The 22,989-nt window shown below is 45.7% G+C and overlaps 1 protein-coding gene across 4 annotated transcripts in view; it reads right to left on the reverse strand.

Annotated features, from left to right (window-relative positions):
* HLCS (holocarboxylase synthetase) overlaps window positions 1-14,964 on the reverse strand; it is a 219,496-nt gene extending 204,532 nt beyond the window's left edge. The window contains exons 1-3 of one of the 4 annotated variants that reach the window (XM_047098836.1): window positions 14,701-14,964; window positions 13,550-13,624; window positions 10,928-11,065 (exon numbers count right to left, since the gene is read on the reverse strand). In XM_047098836.1, the coding sequence (XP_046954792.1) occupies window positions 10,928-11,065; window positions 13,550-13,624; window positions 14,701-14,895 (408 nt within the window). In that variant the 5' untranslated portion in view covers window positions 14,896-14,964. Of the gene's footprint in view, window positions 1-10,927; window positions 11,066-13,549; window positions 13,625-14,700 lie in introns of those variants that run through there. The other 3 variants (XM_047098833.1, XM_047098834.1, XM_047098835.1) reach the window with 3 other exon arrangements.
* Window positions 14,965-22,989: the final 8,025 nt, after the last annotated feature.

Raw genomic sequence — 22,989 nt, forward strand, 5'->3', positions numbered from 1 at the left:
AGATTAGGGGTGGCCAGGCCAGGGATGGGGGAGTGGAGAGCAGCTGCTGGTAGATACGTAGTTTCTTTGGGGCACAATGAAAATGGCATTAGGTAGCAGTGATGACCGCACAGCTAATGAATTATAACTGTATACTCTAAAAGGATGAGGTTTATGGTATATGAACTGTATCTCCATTTTAAAAAGAAAAAAGAGGGGCGCCTGGGTGGCTCAGTCGATTAAGTGTCCGACTTCAGCCCGGGTCACGATCTCACGGTCCGTGAGTTCAAGCCCCGCGTCGGGCTCTGGGCTGATGGCTCAGAGCCTAGAGCCTGCTTCCAGTTCTGTGTCTCCCTCTCTCTCTGCCCTTCCCCTGTTCATGCTCTGTCTCTCTCTGTCTCAAAAATAAATAAACGTTAAAAAAAATTTTTTTAAATAAAAAAAATAATAATAAAAAGAAAAAAGAAAAGAATCAAGGCAGTTGACTTATTTCCACACTGTTCCAGGGCAGTCTAGATAGTGGGAGGACTCCAGAGCCCAACTTCCGAAACTGAGTCCTGGCTCCCCTGGCTAATAGCTATATGACCCAAATGACCCAAGCAAGTCACTCAAACCCATGCTTGGGTTTCCTGTCTGTAAGGCAGAAGTGGTAAGACTACCTACCTCAGAAGGTTACTGGGAGAGATCAACGGGAGTAATACGCAAAGTACCTGGTCCACAGAGAGGCAGTCATATTATTCTAAACATGGAGTCCTCAAAACAGGTATTCTCAGTGGGGACCGTATACCCGCCAAATGGGAAAAAACTGGTTTGAGGGTGATAGAGGGGAGTGGGGGTGGAGAGTGAAAAAGTTCTAGATATCACAAGAGTTTGTAGCCCTCCAAGGGTGAACTCCACCCCACAAAATCCTATTCCTTAGTATTTCATTTCTCTCCTTAGATTCCAAATTGAATCTAATGTTTCTAATTCAGGAAGTCATTTTAAAAGATGGGAATCACTGTCTTAGAAGGAAAAATAACAAATGCAAGTCCTTCACAGTCAAAAGGTGGAGACCCACTGGGGCGCCTGGGTGACTCAGCTGGTTAAGCGTCCAACTTGGGCTCAGGTCATGATCTCACGGTCCGTGAGTGCAAGCCCCTCATCGGGCTCTGTGCTGACAGCTCAGAGTCTGAAGCCTACTTGAGATTGTGTGCGTGTGTGTGTGTGTGTGTGTGTGTGTGTGTGTGTGTGGTGTCTCTGCCCCTCCCCTGCTCATGCTCTGTCTCTCAAGAATGAATGTTTAAAAAAAAAAAAAGGTGGAAACCCACTAATGGGTCTAGAATATTTGGAAAAAGAATCCTCAGAATTTCCTTCTGGCTCTACATGTGGCCTTCCTTCCACTTGATCACCAACTTCTCTACCTCCCACCAGATGTGCAGCCAGAGTACGGTTCACCTGACCAGCGTTTCAGTAGGACTCTGCATTTCAAATCTGACCTCTCTGATCCAAGATGAGAGCAGAGCTCAGAAGCTTACAGTTCAGACACATATTTAGCTGATTTCCAGCTTTGAGAATAGAGGAAGGATGTCAGCTCTGGAGGATAAGAAGATAAACTATCACCTTGGCAAGAGGACTTTGCAGATGAGGGTGAATGGGAAACGTGAAAAGAAACAGGATAACCAACGTCCTGAATCAGGCTAAAAGCACCGGTGTTCTCAGGGCTACGGCTGGCAATCAAAGAATGAGGAAAAACACTCAGCCAGTGGAGACCCAGCCCAGAGTTCAGTCATTCAAAAGCAGATTTAGCACCTTGCAGGAGCAGGCACTGCTGGGGAACTATGCCTTGAAGAAAGCATTTAGTGTAAAAGGAGCCAATAATTAAATTCTCCCCCCACCCCCGCCCCCAGGAGGAGAGAAGTGGGAGATAAACGAAGCGTGGGGAAGGACAGGAAGCGGCCAGAGAACAATACACACAGGTCCCTGATCAAGTTTCTCAACTCAGCCAGCTGTTTCCTCACCTAAGTGCATTTCCTTTTTGTAGAAACGTGGTCCACGAGCCACAGACCGTGCAAACTCCTCAAGCAGCGCTGTGTGCTCCATCAAAGCAAAGCCACACTGTCACTGATGCATCCAGGGCCGTTTGTCTGAGAGCAAACAGGGCACTTCCACTTTGCCCTTCAAGGTGGAAACAAAGGGACCGAGAAAGAAAGGGGAAGTCAAACCCAAGGCTTACTCCCAAAGATTAAAGCTAAGGAAGCCCTGGTCAGCCCTACACAAAGGGATTTCCTGGCAGAAATCCCTTGCATAACCAAAGCTCCTGACTTGTCGTCACCCTGACTGACAGCAGGCAGCGGTGGTGCACCTGCTCCATTCAGCGCACGTCCATGAGGAAGGCCCAGGGCCAAGAGGCACTTGCTTCAATTCTCAGGGGTGGCTCTCTAACCAACTGTCCTTCCCAAGGCCGCCCGCAGCACACGGTGGGCTGAAGTTCTACAGCAAAGGTGGGAATAGCCAGTTGATAGTTAACCAAGTGATGACTAATTTTATGTGTCAACTCAGCTAGGCCATGGTACCCAGACATGTAGCCAAATTTCCATCCTGATGTAACCGTGAAGGTGTTTTTTAGATGTGATTAGCATTTTAAGTCAGTGGACTTTGAGTCAAGCAGTTTATCCACCATAATGTGGGTGAGCCTCGCCCAATCAGTTGAAGACCTTCTGAGAAAAAGACTGAGGTCCCCCAAGGAAGAAGGAATTCTGCCCTCAGATGACCTCCTGACTCAACAGCCACACCTACTGTGGTGCACACACACACACTCCCTGTTGGGTCTGCTTCTCTGAAGAACCCAGACTACAACAAGTTACAATCAGTTCTCCAGTCAGATAATTGATGTTGCTAATGTACCTGGCTCTTATTCCTTTCTTCCAAATCAACTTAATCACACGTTAGGTTTTTATAATTTTTTTAATGTTTATTTTAGTTTTGAGAGAGAGTGTCAGCAGGGGAGGGGCAGAAAGAGAGGGGCGACACAGAATCCAAAGCAGGCTCCTGGCTCTGAACAATCAGCACAGAGCCTGACGTGGGGCTTGAACCCACGACTGTGAGATCATGACCGGAGCCGAAGTCAGACGCTCGACTGAGGCACCCAGGCGCACCTGGTTTTTAAAATTTCTAGTGACAAACTGGATGAAGGAGCGTGAGGCACGCAGAGATGGGAAGTGTGTGACGCTGGGAGAGCGAAGGAAGGGGGTTACACCTCTGACGTGAGGGTAACCCTGCAGACTTCAGGTTTGGAAACACAGAGGGAAAAGATCACGACAAACTTCATTCTCACACTCTGTTACTTCCAAGGATAACGTGCCCTGTGGCACTTTTAGGAGAAGGGTACCGGAAAATCGAGTGACAGTGTAAGGGGCGTCACAACTCCATAGCAAGCAGGAGCTGTAATGAGCTGATGGATGAAACCAAGTGGTACTTGAAAACCAGGACTGAGCAGACACCCAAGGAAAAGGAGGGTTCAGGTACCTTAATCTTCTGAGTAGGTGAGAGTTAGTCAGAAAATAACAGAAATACCCTTGTTGACACACCCTTTTTCTATTTCTTGGGTTCCGTATGTGTCCCCTAAACACCTGAGGCCCCCTAAGGTATACTGCATTAGCATCCCCAAGTGCTCACTGCCCACTTTACGTGCCCACCCCACTGATCCTGGGAAGCTGAGAGCAGAAGATTTAAAAGATATTCCAGGTGTTCCAGTTACCCATCGCTGGGCAACAAACAACCCCCAAATTTAGTGGCTTAAGCTAATCGTTCATTTTGCTCAATCTCAATAGGGGCAGGGCTTGGCAGGGACAGTACAACTCCGCTCCATGCGGCTAAGGTGCCTCAACTGGGCCCAGACGACCCCCATCCAAGATGGTTCCCCAAGATGGTTGCCCACCAGCAGGAGCTTCCTCACTTGGCAGCATGGGAGCTGAGTTCCAAGAGCCCAGGCGGACGCTGCAAAGTTTCTTATGATCTGGCCTTGGAAGTCCCAGAAGGTCATTCCACCACATAACCCTGGGTATACAAACCATCTACTACACCGAGTTTCTGCCAGCTCGTACTCCTGCCATCTGCACGCGCATGGCATGTCCCCAGACGGACATGCTCCTTCAGTCTGGGTCCCTGCACAAGAAGGATGCATGGAGCAGAGCCCAGAGCAGAGTCACAGCTTAATACAGCGAACCTGCTGAGCCTATATTGTAACACGAGCAAGAAACCAATATTTGTTAGAAGCAATTGAGGTGCTAGGGCCATGTGTTATTTCAGCACAGCTGACCAAACAACGCACAAAATTGCATTGCTTTCAGCAGTCCCTCCACCAGCCCTCCCTGCCATATTCCCAATCTCCACGAATGATCCAGCATCCACCAAAAACGACTGTCCATTGGGTGAAGTCCAAGTTCCTAACTAGCACACATAAACTTCTCGTGATCTGTGCACATGCGTGTTTGTACGACTGAAGGATATTCAGTTCTGCTACACAGAAAACAAGAAAAACCAACAGCATGGATGGGACTTGTACATCAAGTTAGGAACTTGTCAGACACCCTAAAGATAGATGAAACAAATGGAAAATATTTGTAATGAACCCAGATAAAAAGGAAAGAACAGAGAGTGTTTATTACCCCTAGGCAGAAAGTCATGGACGGACCAAGTAAATCTTAAATATTAAGGGGCCCCTGGGGGGCTCAGTTAAGAGTTCAACTTCAGCTCAGGTCACGATCTCCCAGTTCGTGGGTTCGAGCCCCACGTCGGGCTCTGCGCTGGCAGCTCGGAGCCTGAAGCCTGCTTCAGATTGTGTCTCCCTCTCTCTCCGCTCCTCCCCTGCTCACGCTCTCTCTCAAAAACAAATAAACGTTAAAAAAAAATTTAACACACAAATTACACCACCTCCAGATTGGCAGTATATCATCCCTAAATCAGTCACCCATTAGGGCCCCATGTATAGTCTCTAAAAACAGACAAGAAGCACAGGTGGCACAGCACAGCACTTCCAGGCACACACGTCCTGAGTCTCTCCAAGAGAACAAGTGTGGCTGGCCCCACGCACATACACGTCCTGAGTCTCTCCAAGAGCACAAGTGTGGCTGGCCCCACGCACATACACGTCCTGAGTCTCTCCAAGAGCACAAGTGTGGCTGGCCCCACGCACATACACGTCCTGAGTCTCTCCAAGAGAACAAGTGTGGCTGCCCCACGCACATACACGTCCTGAGTCTCTCCAAGAGAACAAGTGTGGCTGGCCCCACGCACATACACGTCCTGAGTCTCTCCAAGAGAACAAGTGTGGCTGGCCCCACGCACATACACGTCCTGAGTCTCTCCAAGAGAACAAGTGTGGCTGGCCCCACGCACATACACGTCCTGAGTCTCTCCAAGAGCACAAGTGTGGCTGGCCCCACGCACATACACGTCCTGAGTCTCTCCAAGAGAACAAGTGTGGCTGGCCCCACGCACATACACGTCCTGAGTCTCTCCAAGAGCACAAGTGTGGCTGGCCCCACGCACATACACGTCCTGAGTCTCTCCAAGAGCACAAGTGTGGCTGGCCCCACGCACATACACGTCCTGAGTCTCTCCAAGAGAACAAGTGTGGCTGGCCCCACGCACATACACATCCTGAGTCTCTCCAAGAGAACAAGTGTGGCTGGCCCCACGCACATACACGTCCTGAGTCTCTCCAAGAGAACAAGTGTGGCTGGCCCCACGCACATACACGTCCTGAGTCTCTCCAAGAGAACAAGTGTGGCTGGCCCCACGCACATACACGTCCTGAGTCTCTCCAAGAGCACAAGTGTGGCTGGCCCCACGCACATACACGTCCTGAGTCTCTCCAAGAGAACAAGTGTGGCTGGCCCCACGCACATACACGTCCTGAGTCTCTCCAAGAGAACAAGTGTGGCTGGCCCCATGCACCCTCCATCTGCTGGCCCCCAGTTTTAACCTCATCTCTGGCTCCTGTACCTACGCCCTTGGTGAGGAAGGCTGGTGCAGCAAAGAGGCAGGATGTGTGAACACTGCACAGCCCAGGATTCAGGTGTACAGTCCTTCCACACTGCAGGCCCCTGATCCTAAGTGTTAACTGACCCCTAATCTCTCCAGGTGTTCCTTGTGCATGTTCCAAAATTATTTAATAAGCTGTGAATTATGCATCTTAACTTGATCTGCAAGCTTCTCGACTCTGTGACTGTTGAGAGAACCTGCCCGGCAATGTTTAAGATTTTATTTTTTAAGTAATCTCCACACCCAATGTGGGGCTCAAACTCACAACCCTGAGATCGAGAGTCGTGTGCTCCACTGACTGCCAGCCAGGCACCCTTGCCTTGGCAATGTTCCTAGAAGCTACTGCTGCACCCAGGTAATTTCCCATACAGCAGTCCAGCCCCATCTTTCCCCTCTGTCCTTATCTTGGACCACTCCCCCAACTCATGTCACCAGAGACTCCAATTTTACTGGACCACGTGCGGTTGCCTCAGGTGCAAACTTCTGTGTGCTTGTGCCCTTGCTGTTCTGCCTGGGAAGCCCTTCCTTCCTCTGCACCAAATTCCTGTTTTTTCCTGTAAAGCTCAGACATGACCTCTGCTGAAAGGTCCTTCCTGTCCTCACCCCTACGTAGACAGGTTGCCCACCATCCCTATCCATGCCTTCTCACCGCACTTATCGTGTTGAAACTTTAATTGTTCCTTTACTTAGCTGTCTTCCCTCCCACACTGTGAGCTCCTTAAGATGACAGGGACCATCATCTCTGAATGCATCTGTCACCTCCACATGACACATAACTCCAGCTCTGGAACACAAGCCGGCATATAATAGGCACTTGATAAACCTTGGATGAGTGAATGAATGCCTTGGTAAGAGTACAAGGAACATAAGTGAATTTTCTGCAGCAAAGAATTATGTAAGTTTTTTGGGTCATCAATTCTTACTAAATAGGACTGCTGATATCAGTACAGAAGATATTGAAAATTGAGCTGAATCTATCATGCTCCACTGGTATTTGTTACAGCACCTAGCAAAATAATTGGAACATAGTAGATGGTCAATAAACAGGTTAATGAATGACTAAGTAAGTGAAAATATGAATATATGAATGCTGTTTTTTGAAAAACTGAATTCCCAAGATTCACTTACTTGTTGTTAGGGTCTATAGAATGATCACAAACGAAAGCCATTTGAGCTATCCCAAATTCAAAACGATATTTTAAGGGGCGCCTGGGTGGCTCAGTCGGTTAAGCGGCCGACTTCGGCTCAGGTATGATCTCACGGTCTGTGAGTTTGTGCTGACAGTTCAGAGCCCAGAGCCTGTTTCAGATTCTGTGTCTCCCTCTCTCTGACCCTCCCCCGTTCATGCTCTCTCTCTGTCTCAAAAATAAATAAACGTTAAAAAAAAAATTTTTTTTTATAAAAAAGAAAAAAAAAGATATTTTAAGTATCTGTAGGAGTTCTATAATCCTAGGAATATGGAAGAATGTAACTTTTCATTAAGTTCAAAAGTCTTTTCTTACATTTATATTTTCAACTTAGTATCTTAGGGTCCTGTTAAACTCAAATGACTTTAGAATTAAGTGCAAAATAGATTGATAACAGCCCCCCATGCGAAATCCCATTAAGCAATCAACCTGAATGAGGACAGTGAGATACAAGATCAACTCCTTTTTTATTTTTTTTAAGTTTATTAGAGAGAGAGAGAGAGAGAGAGTGCACGCGTGCACGCACGTGGGGGAGGTGCAAGGACAAAGAGGGAAAGAGAAAATCCCAAGCCCCAGCAAGGCACTCAAGTGCTCAAATTCAGGACGGAGAGATCATGACCTGAGCTGAAATCAAGAGTCAGATGTTAACCAACTGAGACACCCAGGTTCCCCTCAAGTCCTTTTTTTAAAGTAGACTCCATATCCAACACAGGGCTTGAACTCATGACCCTGAGATCAAGAGCTGCATGCTCTACCGACTGAGCCAGCCAGGGGCCCGAGATCAATTCCTTACAAAGGACCAACTTATAAAATGGAATTCGGTGTAATAGGGTGGTCCAAAAATTAGCTCTAAATGTCTCCAGCTTCTGGTTGCAGGACCTACCAACCAAGCCTCTAATCATAAATAAATGAATTAACTGGATAGTAGCTATCTTCCCTGGTGGGCAGGCATCTTTCTACCTCAGAAAATCAAGAAATAAGTGAGGTATTGCCATTAAGCAAGATTTTTTTTTTAATTTTTGGGTTTTTTTAATGTTTATTTTTGAAAGAGAGAGAGCATGAGCATGGGAGGGGCAGACAGAGAGGGAGACACAGAATCTGAAGCAGGCTCCAGGCTCTGAGCTGTCACACAGAGCCAGACACGGGGCTCAAACCCACGAACTGTGAGATCATGACCTGAGCTGAAGTCAGATGCCCAATCAACTGAGCCACCCAAGCACCCCTCCATTAAGCAAGATCTTAATTAAATCTTTGTTAGACTATATATTAAATGAAATGGTAACTGTGAGAAATGCTAATTATCTCCCAGTATCTTCTAGTCTGTCTTTCTTCCCTTCAACCCGTGGCTGTCCAGCTAGGACTGCAGTTCTCAGCCTGCCCTGCAGCTGACGGGACAGGAGCAGAAGTGACCCGTGAAACTTCTGAGTCACAGTTTTTAAAGAGGAAGCGGGCTGGCTCCCACCTTCTCTATTCCCCCATCCTGAGGGCTAGATGTGCATGAGGTTAACAGAGGTGGCTGGGGCAGTATGAACCAGTCTCTACCAAGAGAGGGAACAAGGCTGGCAGAGGGCAGATAACAGAGCAATAAAACACAAGGGAACTAGGTCCCTGGATGGTCTTACAGAGCAGAACCACCTCCCGAGAAAGAGAGAAAATTCTAGCTTATTTGCATAGCTGCATTTCTGGGTCTCTGATATAGTAGCTTAGCCTCTACCCTACATGGCACAGTAACTGTGTTCCTTCAAATGCTATACATCTCTTAACCCTATAAAGATAATACAAGTAAGGGGTGCCTGGGTAGCTCAGTCGGTTAAGCATCTGACTCTAGTTTTCGGCTCAGGTCAGGATCTCACAGTTTGCGAGTTCAAGCCCCATATAACGCTCTGAGTTGACAGTGCAGAGCCTGCCTGGGATTTTATCTGCTTCTCTCTCTGCCCCTCCCCTGCTTGTGTGCTCTCCCTCTCGCTCTCAAAATATATAAATAAACTTAAAAAAAAAAAGTACAGTTAAGTAACAACGATTTAGGAAGTTAACAGCACAGCAGACATATTTTGTGCTGGCCTTGGTTTTAAGTTGAAATCTTACAAAATATACATATAAATATCAGCATATATAAGAAAACATCAAGCTTACTATAAGCTTGATAATTTATAAAATTGGGGCACCTGGGTAGCTCAATTGGTTGAGCATCCAACTCTTGATTTTGGCTCAAGTCATAATCCCAGGGTTGTGGGATCGAGCCCTACCTTAGGCTCTGTGCTGAGCAAGGAATCTACTTGGGATTCTCTCTCCCTCTCTCCCTCTGCCCCTGTCCCCCACTTGCGCGCTCTCTCTCTCTCTCTCTCTCAACCTAAAATAAAAATAAAAATAAAAAATAGTAATTTATAAGAATTATGTGGGTGTTCAGAAAGATGGTGTTTGTTCACCTAGATGACTTACATATCTAAAAAGAAACTGGTCTGGGGAGGGAGGGGCAGGGCAGGTAGACAGGTGGATAGACTCCAGGGGACCACATAGGTACGTGTTCCATTTCCATATTGAGTGGTAAATTTGTGGGTATTAATCATACAAATTTCAAAGTCATGAGTGAACGAGGGCCACGTGTGAACCAACAATGAGAGTACATTTTGATTAGGATTAATCCAAGTCTGGGTAGCTAGAGTCCAAAAATAAAATAAAATATTCTAAGACATTTGAGCTTGTAAACAGGATAAATATTATTCAGAAATGCCATTAAAAGTGATCCCTGGGGCGCCTGGGTGGCTCAGTCGGTTGAGCGTCTGACTTTGGCTCAGGTCATGATCTCATGGTCCGTGAGTTTAAGCCCCGCGTCAGGCTGTGTGCTGACAGCTCAGAGCCTGGAGCCTGTTTCCGATTCTGTCTCACTCTCTCTCTGACCCTACCCCATTCATGCTCTGTCTCTCTCTGTCCCAAAAATAAATAAACATTAACGAAATTAAAAAAAAAAAAGTGATCCCAAACTTTTGCTGAACTTCTAAGAGTGGTAAAATAGGGCTTAAAAGGGGCGCCTGGGTGGCTCAGTCGGTTAAGCGTCCGACTTCAGCTCAGGTCACGATCTCGCAGTCCGTGAGTTCGAGCCCCGCGTCGGGCTCTGGGCTGATGGCTCAGAGCCTGGAGCCTGCTTCCAATTCTGTGTCTCCCTCTCTCTCTGTCCCTCCCCCATTCATGCTCTGTCTCTCTCTGTCTCAAAAATAAATAAATGTTTAAAAAATTAAAAAAAAAAAAAAAAAAGGGCTTAAAAGCCCAAAGTAGAACACTTAGGTTACCACAAATGGGTTCTTCATAGGTTTAAAAAAAAAGCCAAGTATTAGCAATTTCATGATTCAAACTAATTGATCATGTGATTTGTAACTGTAATACACTGAAATCATTGTTTTAGGAACACCTGGGTGGCTCAGTCAGTTAAGTGTCCAACTTCGGCTCAGGTCATAATCTCGCCATTCGTGAGTTTGAGCCCTGCGTGGGGCTCTGAGCTGACAGCTCAGAGCCTGGATCCTGCTTTGGATTCTGTGTCTCCCTCTCTCTCTGCCCCTACCCTGCTTGCTCGCTCGCTCTTCCCCTCTCTCTCTCTCTCTCAAAAATAAATAAAACATTAGAAAATTGTTTTCAAAAAAAATACATAATTTTTTTAAAGAAAATGAGAAAGAAAAAACAAATTTACTTTTGGTTAAGACATAGTTTTCTTATGGGACACAAGTGAAAAACATGCTACTCACACTTTCTGAAGAGGAAGATGGTCTCTGTAAAGTCTCACCTTGCACCCAGATGCTCTCAGTCACAAATGCTATGTGTTCTGCTTCGAGTATAAAAGGAGAAACAAGAAACAGGGCCCATTTGTTCAAGTCATCAATGGACTGCATAGAGGGAAAGAAACACAAAAAAAGGGGAGGGGATTCAGTATCACTTCAAATCACAACAGCCACTTACATCAACATCCAGGACAGCCCTTCCTCTGGAACTCCAGGTGAGATCAATACAAGTTTATCAAATGCTCTCCTGCAGACACATAAACCCTGTGTTTCTTGTTGAACTGTGGCTATTAAACACCTGCAACATCCCTTCTATGATTCATGACAACTTTAACATCTCTAGATATTTGTTATCAACAATTCACTCTGAAGCTGGGCTCACCCCCACCATTCCTTACTGCTTACAGTACAGAGAGCTCTCCAAGTTACAACTCAGAAGCCCATTTAAAAATGAGGAGGCCCCGGGGCGCCTGGGTGGCTCAGTCAGTTAAGCGTCCGACTTCAGCTCAGGTCATGATCTCGCGGCTCGTGGGTTCGAGCCCCACGTCGGGCTCTGTGCTGACTGCTTGGAGCCTGGAGCCTGCTTCGGATTCTGTGTCTCCCTCTCTCTCTCTGCCCCTCCCCTGCTCACGCTGTCTCTGTCTCTCAAAAATAAATAAATGTAAAAGATAAATAAAGGTGAGGAGGCTCAGAAGTACGTAGCCGTGAAACGAAGCCCATTACCAACAGAAACCTGAAGACCTGTTCTTCCCTGTTCTTCCACTTCCTCCAGCCATTATAGCATCAACGTTGGTTATCAGATTGGGTATGTCCATTTACCTGTGCTCTCCTTCCTGAAATCCCTCCAAAAGGCCAGTAAATTAATTTCTAAAGGCTTTGACCCACTAAAATCAAGGCATATCCAGAGGAGAAAAGTTGAACTCTAAGGCTGCAGGAGGTGAGCCCTGTCACCACCACCAGAAAATGGTCAAGCTCAGGAGCACCTGGGTGGCTCAGTCGATTGAGCGTCTGACTTCGCCTCAGGTCATGATTTCGTGGTTCGTGAGTTCGAGCCTGGCATCGGGCTCTGTGCTGACAACCTGGAGCCTGCTGTGGATTCTGTGTCTCCCTCTCTTTCTGCCCCTCCCCCACTTGTGTTCTGTCTGTCTCTCTCTCTCAAAAATAAACATTAAAAAAAATTTTAATAAAAAACAAAAAAATAGCAAAATGGTCAAGCTCCACACAAATCCAGTTCAAATCCGCCCTTGTTGGGAGATCAAAAGGCATTTTTACCTGGCCTAATAACTTGGCACATAGTACAGTATTAATAAATATCTACTGAGCTAATTAACAAATGAAAATTTGAAGGAGAAAAAACTCCTCTCCATGGGTAAACTATATTATTAATATAGCAGTTAACCACAAAAAACAGGGGTGCCTGGGTGGCTCAGTCGGTTGAGCATCCAACTTTGGCTCGGGTCACAATCTCGAGGTTTGTGGGTTCCAACCCGTGTCCAGCTTTGTACTGACAGCGCAGAGCCTGCTTTGGACTCTCTCTCTCTCTCTCTCTCTCTCTCTCTGCCCTTCCCCTGCTTGCTCTCTCTCACTCTCTCTCTCAAAAATGAATAAACATTTAAAAACATTTTTTTACGAAAACAACAACAAAAAACAGATTGTCCATCTTACTCAAACACAGAATATGTACATATTCAACAAAAACCTTAGATTTCCAGTTTGGGGGTGCCTGGGTGGTCAGTTGGACAGCCGGCTTTTGATTTTGGCTCAAGTCATGATCTCACAGGTTCGTAGGTTCGAGCCCTGTGATGGGCTCTGCAGAGCCTGCTTGGGATTCTCTGCAATCTCTCTGCCCCTCCCCCTCTCTAAAATAAATAAATAAACATTAAAAAAAATTCCAGTTTCTATAAATTCTTTGGTTATACTTATCAATTTCTGTGGGACCTTCAATTATATAAACATACACATTCTATTTATCGGATTCTAAGCATGCAAAATGTGGAGACAACAAAGTCATAAGATTGATTTCTATAAAGTTACTTCAATCTAGGTAGACTGACAATAAGGTATTTAGCGAACCAGATCATTAGCCTCACAATATTTTAGATCTTGAATTAACAGCAGCCAATCACAAATAGCCAAGCTTTCCAATCGCAGGCCACAACCACTAACCACTCCATCATTCATTGAAGTACTGAGTGATTATCACAGGGCAAGCTACTAAGCGAAAGAGACCCAATTCCTAAGGAGAAAAAGATAAAAAACTGGAAATATGAAGGATAATTTAAAGTTTATCTGGGCACAGAGCAAGCCAGTCCCATCTAGTCTGAAGAATGAGGGAACATTTCATTGAGACAATATTTCAGCAAAGCTCTAGGGTGAGGCAAAGTTAACTTCAAATAGCAAGAGCACATCAGGTTACAGAATCCCCGAAGGCCAAGGTTAGTGTGGCCGGGGTGCCCCCACACCAGGCTGGAGCAATCAGAAAGAGCTGAGAAGCACTAGTTATAGGTACCGTAGTTAAAAAGAAGACCAATAAAGTCATAGAGATGTTCAAAAGTAAAACTGTCTTCCAAGAAAATTAAAAATACTTACATCTCGATATTTTTGAATGTCCAAAATCCTTAATCTAAAGGGATCTATTTTAAGTAAATGAGTCCAGATTGGAAACTGCAATAGAAAAATGCACCCCTCAATTTTTCTTTATTTTGTTAATTCTCTCAATCCAGGTTCCTTGGACAATTAAGCCCTAATCAGACCCTCAGGCAGAATGAATGTCTAAACGTCTTGCATCTAGGTGATAGTAGCTGCATACTCTTTCACAACTGAGAAAAGTTACTCATTCTCTGTTTATACTAACAAATAAGGGTAATTTTGATTTGTTAGTAGCACAGTATAATTCCGTACCTAAGCATACAACAAAGTATTCAACCTGAGATAAGATTTTAATTCCCACGCAGGTGCTACGGTTTCGCACACATGGGAAACCTTACTTTAACGCCAAGTGAGCCAACTTTCCGGAACGAAGAGGAAAGGGAAACCGATTAAAAGCAAACACTTTTAAATGTCAACCAAAACAGTGTTAGTGAAGTCAGTGGAAATCTGCGCAGCACCGCACTTTTCCAGAAAGGGAACGGAGGTTTCGCATAGATTAAACGACCGCCACGTGAAAGGGCCTGCTGAACTTGCAGCCATCCGGCTAAGTACTAAGCCAAAAAACAAAGGCCGTGTGCAAACCGAAATAAAATAGATGCAAAGACAATCAGCGGGGTGCCCTGGTCGGCAAAACTCGCGACTGACTGAGCCGTTTTTGTCACTTAGGAGATATCTGACATAAGACTGAGGATCTGCTGTCTTTCTGTGAATTCAGGTTCATAAACTTGAACCTGTAGAACCCACAGTAGAGGAGAGGATGTCAGAAAAGACGTTCCGAGTGGACAGTGCCCTGGGCGTTCGGGTGCTAATCTTCCCCATACACTCGACCCGGCAAGCCGCCTGTCGCAGTTCCGGACCTCTGGTCCCCCCAGTCCGGGCTCCCGAGGGCATAGCCAGTAGAAGCGCCCCCGAGCTCAGCCCTCCCGGGACCCCCAACCCCGGGGCCTCCCCCCGGCGCGTGCAGCCCCGGTGCAGCGCGGGGCCCGCGAGCGCTTCCGGCTGGCTGAGCCCCGAGGCCGCGCCTCCCGCCGGCCCCGCCCCCCGCGCGCCTCCGGCCCCACCCGCGCCCCGCCGGCCCCGCGCCCGCCCACCTCGCTCTCGCCGACGCAGAAGACGCGGCCGCCGCGGCTCAAGCACACGCGAGCGCCCCTGGGCTGTACGGCCGCGCCGCAAAAGGTGAAGGAGCAGCGCGAGGCGCGCAGCCGCTGCACCGTGGCGCGCACGAGCGCGGCCGGCCGGCGCCCCCAGCGCGCCCACAGGTACAGGTAGCACAGCGTGATGAGCATGACCGACCGGCCGGCCGGCGGCGGGGCGCGGGCCCGGGACGCTCGCACCACCGGCCCGCCCCTCCCTCAGGGCCCCGCCCCCGCCGCCCGCCCTCCCGCTGGCCGGAAGAGGCCGCCCCGTGGGGGTGAGGCCGCGCGGGCTGGGGAAGGCCGCGGGGGTGGGGGGTGGGAGGAGGGAGGATGCGCTGGGGGGGGGGCGGGGATGAGGATGGAGGGAGGATGCGCTGAGAGGAGGGGTTTAGGACGGAGGGAGGCTGAGCGGAGCAGGGGGTGTACGGTGAGGATGGAGGGAGCAGGGAGGCCGCACTGGGGCGGGGGGGGTGGGGTGAGGAGGGGCTGGGTGAGGTTGGAAGCCACGTGCGGAGGGCGGGCGGCAGTGAGGGAGGCAGGAGGCATGATGGAGGGAGAAAGGCATTAGAGAGAGGGGGTTGACAGGTTGGAGACCGGGGGTTTAGGCCCACAGGCTGCCAGCTTTAAGCCAAAGTCGAACCTCCCTTCTTTGGAGAGCTGGGAGGCAGACTGAAGAAGGGCTGCAGGTACTTTTACATTAATTAATCCGCACCCTACTGGGATTCAACTAACATACAGCCTCTGCCCAGTCCGGTTGGGAATATAAAGTGAGACTGGTTTTTATTAGATTATTCTAGGCCTTTTTGCAAAAAGGATTTTACAATAAATTACATAAATGCATACAAGGCAATTATATATTTTATATATACAAATGTAGATATACATATATACAGGTACATGTATGTATACGTATATACACACATAATACACGCATAATATACATATGTATTCTGGTCTCTAAATATTTTAAAATAAGGACTTGAACACAGACCTAAAAAGGCTGTCGGGTGCTCTTGTACATGTGGGTCACCAATTTGTGAGCATCCTAACACCAGGAGAAAAAAGGGAAACTTACCAGTTATGTTTCACGATGTTCTTGTCCCCTAAGAGAAGCATAATTATTCTTTTTTTTTTTTCTTTGAGAAGCATAATTATTCTTGACAGTGACAGAGCTTTCTCCCCTGGAACCGCATTTGTTTAAATGGCAGTTTGCAAAACACTGCGTCCCCAGCACCTCTGAAGCATAGCAAGGATTTTCTCTGTGCTGCTTCCTACTCTGGCCTTCGTTGTAAGTGGACGGCATAATACAGTAGCAACCAGGTACACCACTCCCAAATCTCACTTAATCCAAGGATAGATTTTTAAACTGCACTGACCATTTATTCGTCCGCTTTAAAATAGCAGTATAGATAACCCACTTTTAGAGCTTCAAACTTACAGTCAGAGAACATAGGAACTTCTCATTGCATACAGCAACACTAGATTTTAAGAGAGAGAATCCAAAAAGAAAGAACTGGGCTCAAAAACTAGATAAGCATCACGGTGGGCCAGAACCGGAAGACAAGTAAGCGATGAGCAAGGGTGAAGCCATATCTTCCACTTCCTTGCAGGACAGTGGCAGTTGGGAAGGGAGTTCCTGCATAGACACAAGGCCTGAAATTGTGTCACTGGAGAAAGACACGAATGAATGCCCTCTGAGGAAGGCCTTAGCCCCTCCAGGATAACACGGGGCTAACAAGTTAGGAGTAAGAAAATGAAAAGGCTTAACAAAGTGATAACCCTAACGTTTCACTGGACAAACCCTGCAGATAGCCTTCTTGGAGTTTGCTGAATTAAGGCTCTAAGGACCAGTCTCTCCACTCCTGGTATGGAGAGGTCATGGCTTCTGTCTGTAAGTCCTAAGCATCTCTAGCTTTTCCACGTTCCTTAAGAGCTTTGTAACCCCCCCTTCCCGGATACCGTAACTCCATCGACCCAGAATAGGAACTCTCCAGGTTTGCCCTTAGATGCTTCAAGATGTCGTGGTCTCAGAAGACATCATGGGGAAATGTGAGCGTCAATTCTGTATACAGCTCTGGGTTATAAAGAATGGGGACCACGAACATGGTCTGAGTGAACATTAACTGGGAAGTGGGTGAGGTTCCTTCTTGACCATTGGACTGAGGAGCACTGTCACCATTCACGCCCAGAAAGGCAGGCAGACAGAGGAGTAAACAGGCACAGGGCAAGCTCAAGGATGGAGCCTGGCTTCATCATCCCCAGAGAGTAAAGGAAAAAGGGAAGGATGCAAAACTAAGACATCAGGGGGTCTTACTGTGTGTATACCTGATTCACAACTTACAGTCCCTCGCCACTCTAAACTGTGGTCCCTGGACCAGCAGCAGTAGCATCACCTGGGAGCTCACTAGAAATACAGAACCCCAGGGTCCACCCCCGACCTACTGAATCAGCATCTGCACTTTCACCAAATCCCCAGGTGATTCACAAACACGTTAAAAATTGGAGCACTGTTGAAGTCCACTTCTATCACTCCCTGGGTCTGGGTCGCTCTGGACTGTTAACTAGACTCTTCCAAATGGTTGTGGAGAACAGACTAGGAATAGAACCACAGACTAGAAGTTTAAAAGCAAGACACTGTCATTTAGGAGAACATCACTGCAGGAAGGAATTGAAGTGCTCACCAGCCAGCAACTGAACACCAGCTCAGTAATTCCTCACCATGACTGGCTTTCTACGGGAAAAGCCGACCCAGTCTCTAGTCTGCACTTCGGAGGCATGCCCTGGAAATGATGGTTTAGGGACAAGGCAGAGTGTTAACCAAAAGAGTGTCACTCCCCCAGAGGACCTGTCCTCCCCCATTAAATAGATTAACTGTTCCTCCCCAGGGGAAGCCTGTCCTACTGACATTAGCTCTGTCTGCCTTGGGAACGCATTCTGAACTCAGTCAGATGGCCAGAGCTGAGAAGGATAGTTTGTGAAGGGAGCTTAGTCTAATGGGAAGCGTTTAGCAGATGCTGAATTTTAAATAGCTGTAACTGTAAACAGTTCACGTTTAGCAATTGAAGTACATAGTCTCTGCTTTATACGTAAGAGAATCTGTTCCCTCCACGTCGGTGTTGGGAGTGCTAAAACAAATGATATTCACAGAGCCCAGGGTCTCAAGAATGACCATCCGTTTGAAAAAAATGTCCTCCAGAAAAATTATTTAAATACAAATTTGGTTGAAATGAGGTTTTTGTTAGTAAAAGCTATAACATTCTTTAACTATTTGAATGTCTGTGGTATGTTTATTAAGCCAGAAAGTGTCAGGGTGACTATTGGCATATGCAGTTAACTGTTAAGTAAATTAAACAGTTTGAAGCCAATAATCCTTTTTATTATTGGTTTAAAACCAAAAAGAAAACTACAATTTGGACTGATAGAAACAAGATACCAGGAAACGTTTAAATTAGAACTGGGCGGTGATCAGGGCCTCAAAGGGGGAAAAAAGTTGTCATTTTAAATCTTGCTGATTAACAAATGCCAGGCCCCAAAAAGGTACAGATCAAACCAACCAACACCCCACCCTTGGTCAAAGACCCCATCTTTGGTCAAGGATCGATTCTGGAATCCCAATTTTTAAAAACATTTATTCCAAATAGGAAACCTTTGTATTAAATGCCTTGTACAGTTCCATAGACTATTCCTTATAATTATATAAGAAAGCTGAGAACTTACTATTTTAATTGCATTTTATTTTTATAAACTTTGGTTATTTTTCTAATATTGTTGCTTTTGGAAGTTTTACATTTATTAAAAGGACTCTAAGTTCTACACAGTTATCTGTAATTAAAAATACAGATAATAGGGGCGCCTGGCTGGCTGGCTTAGTCTAAAGAGCATGTGATTCTTGATCTTGGGGTCGTGAGTTCAAGCCCCAGGTCAGCTGTAGAGATTACTTAAATAATAATAATAATAATAGGGGCGCCTGGGTGGCGCAGTCGGTTAAGCGTCCGACTTCAGCCAGGTCACGATCTCGCGGTCCGTGAGTTCGAGCCCCGCGTCGGGCTCTGGGCTGATGGCTCGGAGCCTGGAGCCTGTTTCCGATTCTGTGTCTCCCTCTCTCTCTGCCCCTCCCCCGTTCATGCTCTGTCTCTCTCTGTCCCAAAAATAAATAAACATTGAAAAAAAAATTAAAAAAAAAAAATAATAATAATAAAGGCAAAATGTGAATTTTGACCCAAGAATTAAAGGATGCTTTCATATAAAACCTTAAGAGCTTATATTCAATATGTCATTTCTTCATTATATGGAATGTCAAAATAATAGCTATGTCCCTCCAGTAAAAATAAACATGTTGACTGGGAGAAGGTCAAGATAATGCTTACTAGGGAAATCATTTGAATTTATTCATTCTACATCTTGGCATAACAGTATGTAACACATTAAATTGGTAAGAGAGTGTTAACATATATTTTAAAAGATGTAAGTTTTAAGATAGGATTCAGCATAGTTAAAATTTATTTATCAACTATGTAAAATGTATTGATTCTAATATCAGTTGTTCGATAATAGGCAGAACCAGTTTGGCTAAAGATCGCACACACATGTATCTTATAACTGCGGTTTAAGTGACAGTATAGGGACATGGTAATGAGGAAATGAAACTTCTAGAGAACGTTGTAGACTGAGCTGATTTCCAGGTAGAATGGCCAGGCGGACCCTCCTCCAGTAAGTCAATATCTGGAGGATGCTGGGGACCAGTTGCCAAATTGTACCACCTTGTACGAACTTGAAACTGTCAGCTATTAGAAGACCAGCACCCATAAGTTGAAAGCAGAATGAAAACAGTGGCAGAAAATTCTCCATCAGATAAATATACAATGAGCCATACCAAACAAGAGTTTATGAATTATTAAACATCCTTCCTGGGATACTAAGAATCGAGGGAACTGTAGGAAAATCTTGAGATCTGTTCAGTATATGATTCAATATGAGCTTTAATGCTCACATTAGTATACTGTTTTAGAACATGCACATTGTTAAATCAAGCAAAAGACAACTTGATTAATCAACATAAAGAGGAAAGGAGATGAAATTAGAGGATCAAAAGAATTTTGACTTAGAACACCTCAAACTATCGAAAATAGAAACTCATGTCTTTAAGAGAAAAAGAAATACCTCTTCCAGCTTTGCTCACGAAGATGGCCTCAAAGCAACTTTACCCTGAAATGCACCCTAGTGCTCAGCTCCCAGTGTGCGTGCTGTTTTCTCCATTAAAAGGAACCAGAGATCCTCGCAGAAACTCCTGGTGCAGGTGTTAAGGCAGTGCCTACTCCAAGACACCTGTGCCAGAAAGAAGGTAAGCTTCAAAGAAAAATAGAATTGTGTCAGAAGGATACAGGAGCCCCCCCCCCCAGCCAAATCAGGACAATTTGAGTATCAAATTGAAATGCATTAAATTTATGAAGAGCCATGAGTTCATGATGGTCCACAATAAAAGTATTGTGAGTCTTGCTTTTGATTACAGTTGTACTGACTCATTTATCCTATCGAAGGAAAGTTAGTAAATGCTAAGTTCTTCCTTTAGAAGGCTATTTCTGAGCCAAGGGAGAATCATCAGTACAAAGACCCCATAAGCTGTGAAGCCAGAACTGAGAGGGCCAGAATTCAGTTGGCTCTCATTTTAAGGCTCCTGAAGAGTTGGGTAGTCCTAAAAATATAGCAGAGTACAAGATGTCCTTAGGTCCAAAGATCTTAAAATTTCGATGAATCTTGAGAATTGATCACCCAGTGTGGGAGCTACAGGCTTCTCTGGTTCAGAAATGAGTAATGCTTTGACTTGAATCCAGAGAAGGGCTAAGTGATTGCACTCTTAGAGATTACAGAATCATTGATAGGATCATAATAGGTAGGATTCAGTGTCTCATTAAAGACTCTGGAAAAAAAACAGCAAAACTCTCTGATGATAAATGATCTCAGTTAACCAGGGCAGTAACTGTTTTCTTAAAAAAAACATCCATCTTCTAGGGCACCTGGCTGGCTTATTCAGAGGAACATGCAACTCTTGATCTCAGGGTTGTGGATTTGAGCCCCACGTTGGGTATAGAGATTACTTAAAAATAAAATCTAATAAATAAATAAATCCACCCCCAATCCAATAAAGTTTTGAGTTAAATACAGACAGGCTTAGAAGAAACAAAACCATAGATGTATATTTCTGGATTAGTAAGGAATCTATGTGTATTTAGTATGTATATGCCTGAAATGTGTTAGAGAATGAGGCTTTTTTAGGCCCAGCTTTTAACTTGAAATCTTACTAAGATTTTTAAAGAATATTGAAACATCTAAGACAACATCAGGTTTGCTGTACTGATAAGCTTAATTTATATAAACTGTTTAATCAAGCAATTGAAGTACTTAATAAGGAAATTTAATTTAGGAAGGAGTTGAGGTCTGGACAGGGATACTGAGTACCCACTGCAGGAGGACCGTCCCCACCTGTCACCATGTCTGTGTCTCTTCTGTCTCTTCTCATGAAGGAGAGCAGTTACAATCTCTAGAAAAGCATATCTATAAATATACAGATGTAATTGTATGTGTGGTATGTCTATAAGCAGGAGGAAGAAATGTACTACAGTACTACATGTCAGCAGTTGGAGAAAGGAAAATGCTCCACAAAATGATACCTGTGGCACCTCCACACTATCTCTAGTCTCCAGAGAGTTCCAGATCTCCATCCCACCCCTCCTTCAGGCCAAGTTCCCTACCTCCTGTCTTCGGAAGGAACAGAATAATCTCCTCTCCAGAACTAACATAATAACCTCCTAAGGATTCCCTCTGGGCCTTCCGCTTCCCACTGCTCTGTAATCCAGCCCATCTCTGCATTGTGACTTTCTAAAGTCAGCTCTGACCACATCACTCCCCTACTCAAACCCTTCAGGGTCTGCCCTTACCCACCAGGAAGTTCGGGGGGGCCTCACGTGGCATTCGAGAACTTTGCACTGTACCCAGCTAGCCTGGTCTCGGAGTGCCATCCACCCGTTCCTTTATTCACTCCACATCAGTGCACCATGCACTAGGCTAATCACTACGTATAGTCTTCCATTTAACCCTGTCAACTCCACAGGGTGGCTGTTGCCCCCATCTTGCAGAGGAGCAGTTGAGTGACTCACTCAAGGTGCCACGACTGCATGGGGGAGCTGGAGGCTGAATTTCTGTCTTTCTGACCCCAAAGTCCTTCACCAGATAAACTAGACACGTGAGAGCAAAGAATGCTCTACGCACAACAATAATACATAGAAATCAGACTGGAGAGGGAACAGGGACAGAAGGTTCAGGCAGCTGAGCTGCCAGCCCTGAGGGCAGCCTTTTGTATCCAGATCAGACAGGCTGGGATGGTCTAGAACTTGGGCACACCCAAAAAGCTGTAAGTGAGATTGCACCAAGATCCTCCAGGCAAAGAGCTGGCTCCGAAAACAAAGCCTGCTCCAAAAGCCAAAAGAGGCTTGGGATACAGTTTCTGTACAACAGCTGAATGTCACTGATTGAATAACATCTTAATCTCAAGTATAGGAACATTAAGTGGTTAAGACCGTCTAAATGCTATGTGGTATCCTGGATTGGATCCTGGAATTAAATGAACTGCAGTAGAAAAACTAGTGAAATCTGAAGTCTGGTAGTTCCATTAATGTACTAGTTTTGATAAATCCATGGTTGTGTAAGATGTTAACACTGGAAGAAGCTGAGCAAAGAACTCTGTACTATTTTCACAACTTCTGTAAGTCTAAAATGATCTCAAAAAGTTAAAAAATTGGGGGATGACCTTCTACGGAATTTCATTGGCACTTTTCCCCCGTCCCTAACTAGCCATGTGGTCTTCACATCATTTTCTCTCTGGACCCCGAGTTCTCAACTATTTAAAAAGAATGGAGTGACACACACCAGATCATCTTCAAGCTCTAAAATTCTGGGATCTGGGGCGCCTGGGTTGCACAGTCGGTTAAGGATCCGACTTCGGCTCAGGTCATGATCTCACAGTCCGTGAGTTCGAGCCCCGCGTCGGACTCTGTGCTGACTGCTCAGAGCCTGGAGCCTGTTTCAGATTCTGTGTCTCCCTCTCTCTCTGACCCTCCCCCGTTCATGCTCTGTCTCTGTCTAAAAAATAAATGTTAAAAAAAAATTTTTTTTAATAAATAAATAAAATTCTGGGATCCTACTACATTTACGTGATTGACATTACAAGGACGTGATTTGCAGTGACAT

The sequence above is a fragment of the Lynx rufus genome, unplaced genomic scaffold, assembly GCF_022079265.1.
Source record: "Lynx rufus isolate CCGP_SWC_20201006 ecotype Redwood Valley unplaced genomic scaffold, mLynRuf1.p SCAF_5, whole genome shotgun sequence".
NCBI lineage: Eukaryota > Metazoa > Chordata > Mammalia > Carnivora > Felidae > Lynx > Lynx rufus.